General features: G+C 36.2%; 1 protein-coding gene across 1 annotated transcript; it reads right to left on the bottom strand.

Moving 5' to 3' along the window:
- Positions 1–1,003: 1,003 nt before the first annotated feature.
- Positions 1,004–5,683, bottom strand: LOC131360701 (protein ANKUB1-like). The gene is made up of 6 exons (XM_058401358.1): positions 5,434–5,683; positions 4,772–4,915; positions 3,149–3,365; positions 2,941–3,055; positions 1,874–2,833; positions 1,004–1,790 (listed from the first exon to the last, which is right to left on the bottom strand). The coding sequence occupies exons 1-6, from the start codon at positions 5,521–5,523 to the stop codon at positions 1,700–1,702; spliced, it is 1,617 nt and encodes a 538-aa protein (XP_058257341.1). The 5' UTR covers positions 5,524–5,683; the 3' UTR covers positions 1,004–1,699.
- Positions 5,684–5,900: the final 217 nt, after the last annotated feature.

Below are 5,900 nucleotides of genomic sequence, written 5' to 3'. Positions count from 1 at the left end.
TTATTATTATTATTATTGTTATTATTATTATTATTACTATTGTTACTATTGTTGTTGTTGTTCTTCTTCTTCTTATTATTATTATTATTGTTGTTGTTGTTGTTGTTATTATTATTATTATTATTATTATTATTATTATTATGTTTGCAATTAATGACTATAAAATATAAAATATAATTACATAAGATTATTTTAAACCTATTAGAATTCACTAGAATCAATTGTGTTTATTTCAAGCATCATATTTAAAAAAAAGAATATATGAATACTAACTTGAGTCTATGCGCAATTTAAAAAACTTGGAAAGGTGTTTTTAATATTTTAATATAATAAGTCTACAAAAAGTGCAACTAATGGAACCCTAGCTATATTAGTTGCACAATATGCTTAATTTTAAGATTTTTTAATATTTTGTTCATTACATAAATCTGTACTGCAAGAGCCAGCAGATGCTACATCAGCACTTGCTGGGTCCACGTCAGATAAAAACCCCCGGTGCTCCTTATGCTCGTCAGACAACACTAACAGCATAATGGCTGTCTATATAATAGCCAAAATCTAACATAAAACTAATTCTAATACAAGCAGACAGCTAATCAGCCTGCCATTTTAAAGTCACATGATCTTCAACAGAATCTGACTACAAATAAATTGATAAATAAATATAAAAATGGTTCTGTTATCATAAAACATCACAAATATTAGAATCAAAAAATAAAATAAAAAAATAATAATAAATAAAAAATCTAAATAGTTCTTTGGGTGTTTAATGCTTCTATAAGTTTCCATAAGTTCTATAGAAACTCTATAAGTTTCCACTTAAAACCTTTTTGTGTAAAGAAAACCCACTTTTACATAGGACATCACGTGTTTACTGTGAAGGACATAAAAAATAGCTATTTTAAAGAATGTACATTGCAAACATATTTAGAACAGAAAGGGGAAAAAGGAAGAGAATCACAGTTTACACAATAACATACAATAAAGTATTGCTTGTCTGTGTATATGCCCTGGAAATCCAGTTCACTGTTCAGTGTCACTTATTTCTCCTGATACCTGACAATACTGTAATAAATCCATTTTGTTGTGTCCAGCTCTTAAAACACAGGCCAAGCCTGCTAGGCCATGTTTGCCAGCTGGTAAGTGCTAGTAAGAAGTTATTTTTAAGAAAACAGTAAGGCAGAAAATGTCAAACATTGACTGATCAGTTACTAATAAAGTAATTAAAGAAATCGGTAATAGGCAAGCTGAAAAATATTACTAAAATACAACGATCTGCCTAGGATTTCAACTTGTAGAACCAGGAATAAAGGTGGAAATGTTCAGTGAGTGTATCCTCAGATTGTAATTTATTTACAATGCAATTTTTACAGTACAGTATTGCTAATGACTTGTTTGTAATTATGTCTGAAATTCTGTCAGCAACATATTTGTTATTGCTAATGTTTCCTTCATATATTCCTCTATACACTCATTTAACCGGATACAAAATCAGTCATTCAATTTTATTGTTTTATAAAGTTGCCTCAGTATATTCTGAGCTTGTCAGTGCTAATACACTGATACAGGACAATGTACAGTAGCTACAATCTACAAAATAATTGTTTCAGGCTCTAAAAGTAGTAGCTGCTGTCAGTTCCTAAGTCACATCACAGCCTTCAGTGTGTCTTCATGGTGTTTCCCAGATTAATGTGCATTCTTAGTTAACTTTGGAGAATTTTTCTATGCTTCTTCGGGCCAGGGTTTGTGCCACAGCAAACTGCTGTAGCCAGGGCTTCTTGACAAAGGCACTGATAGACATGAAAACAAAGTAAACAAACAGTCTCAATGTATTTATGAAAATCTTTATATTCTTTATAGTTGTACTACTAACCTGGCAATAGCCAAGCTGTATATTGCATTCTCTCTTGGAGTGCGTCCACAAAGGCGTGTGAAGGACTCCAATGAGGAGCAGAAAACTTTTACTGATTCAGGATTTCTGTGAATAAAGGGAGGTCTGGGACCAGTTTCTCGAAACGTGTGGGGCAGAAGAACTCTGCTTCTCCATTCACCCCGTTTGTGATCAGTATTTTCAGCCACCAGGATTTGCTTTGGCTTCAGTCTGCCACATCCGTTATTCCACTTAGACTTTTTCCCTGTCCTTTTGTTTGGGGCAAGAGGAGGAAGCATCTGCGGTAGTCGCTCTGATGCATTCTGAGATGATAAGACAGCAGGTTGATGACATGGACAGGATGAGACTGAGCGCTGTGATGTCAGAGACTGAAACCCACAGGATGACTTTTTGACCCATGTACATCCTTTGAACACAGAACTCCTGGGTACTGGAGACATGCTGGACAAGGAAAAGCCATCAATTTGCAATGTGTCCCCCACTCTGCTTCTGAATGGACCGCTATCTGCTGGGACAGATGTCTTAAAAAGTCTCCTTTTAGCCTTGATGATCCAGATTTTAATCTGAACATAGATCCATGTTGAAAGTGCAAAACCACGGAAAGTGACCATAGTGTATAGTTTGGACACAAGATGAGTTACACATTTTTTGTGTTGATGACTTATAGCAATCTGAAGCAGGTTTCGGTTGCTGGGATCTCGACAGGCTAGGTTTAGTATGTTCCTACTGAGGAACATCTTCAGAATGTGAAGTTGGCCAGCCTCTACAGCAGCATGTACAGGACATTTTAAGGACTCAGGGTGGTCCGTTTCGTGGCACCACACACGAGAAGGGTGGACACCTACAGGCTTGTGAGCATGCGCACCATTGTCTAGTAGCCAACTGGCCATTTCAAGGTGTCCATGAGCAGCCGCAACATAAAGAGCCAAACATTTCTGAAACCTGTTGCACATACAGTAATTTAAGCTGATTTTTTATGCTAAATAATAAACAGTTGATGAAAAACACCTACTCATAGTAACTGGATTGGATTTATATCTTACTCAGACCTTAGAAGTGGTTTATCCTTAGAGAAATGGCATAAGACTTTGTTCGTGTGTCCATCCAAAGAGTCTCTCAAGAACTCCGTCCAGCCATCCCAAGTGTCCAGACAAAGGGTATCTCCTACCACAAATAAAAGATCATGAGTGCAAAAATTAAACATAACTTCATTATAACATAACAAACAAATAGTTACAGGTGTATTACATTCCTTACCAGCTTCAACAGCATAGTGTGAGAGCAGATTACAGTCATAAAGCTCAGCTCCACTCTGGGTCGATAATGTGAAAGCACTCACTGGCAGGCCAAGTAGCAAGGACACCAGGGACCTAAGATTGGAGACAGAGGTAGCCAGCAGACATGCTGTTCCCATAATAGGCAGGGTCTCCTTTGTCACAGCATTGAACACATGGAGCACAGCCTTGCTGACCTCCTGCAATGCATAATACCTTTGTATCAAACTTCTCAACTTCTGTTTCTGAGAAATAGAGAAGTGCTCATGCCTTCCACATCTTAAAGGTTAAGATGATATGGAGAGGAGCTTCGATATACATTTAGTCAAGGACTTCTTGCCACCATGTGGCAGTAGCTAGGAACAACAACAACAAAAGTTTTCCGAAAATAGCATAGCATAGATCTGTGCACCTGGCTTTGTTTAAATTGAACAATCTTCTATATATTAAATGAGAAATATGGCCATTACTATGGATTTGGATATTCTGAAGGGTTGGAATTCTCCTGACCTGTCTTGGTCTCTAAACCTTTCTCAAGATTTGAACTTTGTCTTTTCAGTTGTTTCTTGGTTTTGATGTTAAAAGTAACACAAATGGAAAAAAGTCTATTAAGAAATACAATATTGGTTTCAGTGCTCCTAGTAACTCCATAGTAATGATACTATAACAAACCAGTTACAAGTCTTGATCTTGCTTTGGATTTGTTTGCTATGATATTGGCTATTGAGCTGAGCTAGTGTTAACTACAATATTACAAGTTTGATTACCACAAATCACAAAATTTACTATACCACTACCTTGAAAATTAAGAAAAAAAGAAGAAGCTCAGGCCAATTCTTACTAACGACACTCTGTCTTATTAAAATAATCTCTACTCAGAGGTCCACCCAAATGATCCATCCACAATTGGATTAGATAAAAGTAGTAAAAAGAGTGTAGATTAAACATTGGCATTAGTGACAGATGTACTGCCTATATGGATGACTATGTGCTTTATAAAATATTAGAGAGGATAGCAGCTGAAAATTAAATGGATTTTCCAGGAACTGCAATTTAAAAATATTTTTGGATATATTGATCCCACTTGTACCCCATTTGTACCACATTTTCTCAGAGTACACATCTTAACCAGAGAATATCTTGCAGAATAGCCTACTTACAGTATATATCCAGATCAATTCTATTCATGCTAAAATGGGCATTTATTCATATTTGGACTGCTGAATATTTGATTTATAGACTTTGTGTGGAAAAAATGAGAAACTCTTTAACCATTTCATGGGAACATTATGTAGATAATAGATATATAGATAATATCCTATTTAAAAAAAAGTAAAGTAAAATGATGTTAAAGAAACACATGTAAGCAACAGACACATTTATTTCATAAACACATTCTAATGAAGGGTAGCAATAACAAATGTTTTATTTTTATTTTTTACATATTTTCAGTCTTTGTGATACTCTCCTTAGTGTTTGTGAAAATGTCAGCTTTATATTTCTGCCCTAAAACTATTTCATGATAATAAATATATGCACTTTTATTCATTTTCAAGAAATGTGCTGTCACATATAGGAAAGGGTGTGTTCAGGTGTGGGATGGTACCTTCAGCTGGCAGCAGATGGTTGTACCTGAGGATATGGCAACATCTGCCAGACACCAGTCATCTTGCAGAACAGCCCCGGCAAACGTCAGCTCCAGGAACCGGTGTATCTGTTTATCATCATATAGCTGCACACTGAAGCAGTCCTGTGGAAATGAGAGAAGTCTTTTTATAGTCACTAGCCTGATAGTGTACATGACAACCTGAGCACAATGGACACATGAGGAGTCAACAGAATCCAGATTATCATTGATCCTTGTGGTGAACATATTTGCTTGTCCTTGTTGCAAAGAATTAGCTTTTACAATAAGAGAAAATGTAAGGAAAAAAGGCAAATTATTTTTGATTTTATTCGGTTTTGTTCATTTCTTCATTCAACAGATGCCTAAATTCAGCCAATCCAAGTACAGAGACCTGAAAGAGCTCACAGTGAAACAAGTGCCTCCTTGAACTGACCAAAAACAAGTAGAAAGAAGCTTTTCTTCTCTAAAGGAAGTCTAAACATGTCAAAGTATAATCTTACAACAGAATATTTCCATATCACAATCTCTTTTTTCTATGATTCTAAACATGAAGTTTTGAAGTTATAAACACTAGTCAAAAAGTAGTCCAACTACAAATAATCCAAATACTAACAGTACAAATACACGATAATCACAATGACCTTGACCATCTGTTTTATAGCCAGCACTGTCTCATCAAGAGCGATGTCAAACGACTCACGAGACCCCTCGAAGGCAACGAAGATTCTCATTGTGCAGTGCAGCAAGTCCTTCTGGCTACCCTACTGAGGACAGTGTGTAAAGACAGAAGGAGGTCATCTTATAGAAAGGCTGCCAGAACCGGTGGGAGGGATGTCATGGCTCGTCTGACTTGGGAGGTCTTGTAAAATTTCCAGTGTTTAAATAGCCGAGGAGCACTGAACCTGTTCACTGGAGGTCTTCTGCCTTCACCTCCTACTATATCTTAAAATGGATGTAACAACTTGCACACTTTATATTGTCATTATTAATGTCACACCTGAATGCTTTATGAAGACTAAAGCTATTTTTATTCTTGAAGTTCTTGTTGGGTGCTGTTGGTTTCCACATCCACTGATAACACATGAGCCTTACAATACAGGAAACTTCA

This window comes from Hemibagrus wyckioides, linkage group LG10, assembly GCF_019097595.1.
Source record: "Hemibagrus wyckioides isolate EC202008001 linkage group LG10, SWU_Hwy_1.0, whole genome shotgun sequence".
NCBI classification, from domain to species: Eukaryota; Metazoa; Chordata; class Actinopteri; order Siluriformes; family Bagridae; genus Hemibagrus; species Hemibagrus wyckioides.
The sequence above is the reverse complement of the archived record's forward strand: the minus strand, read 5'-3'. Positions and strand labels throughout refer to the sequence as shown.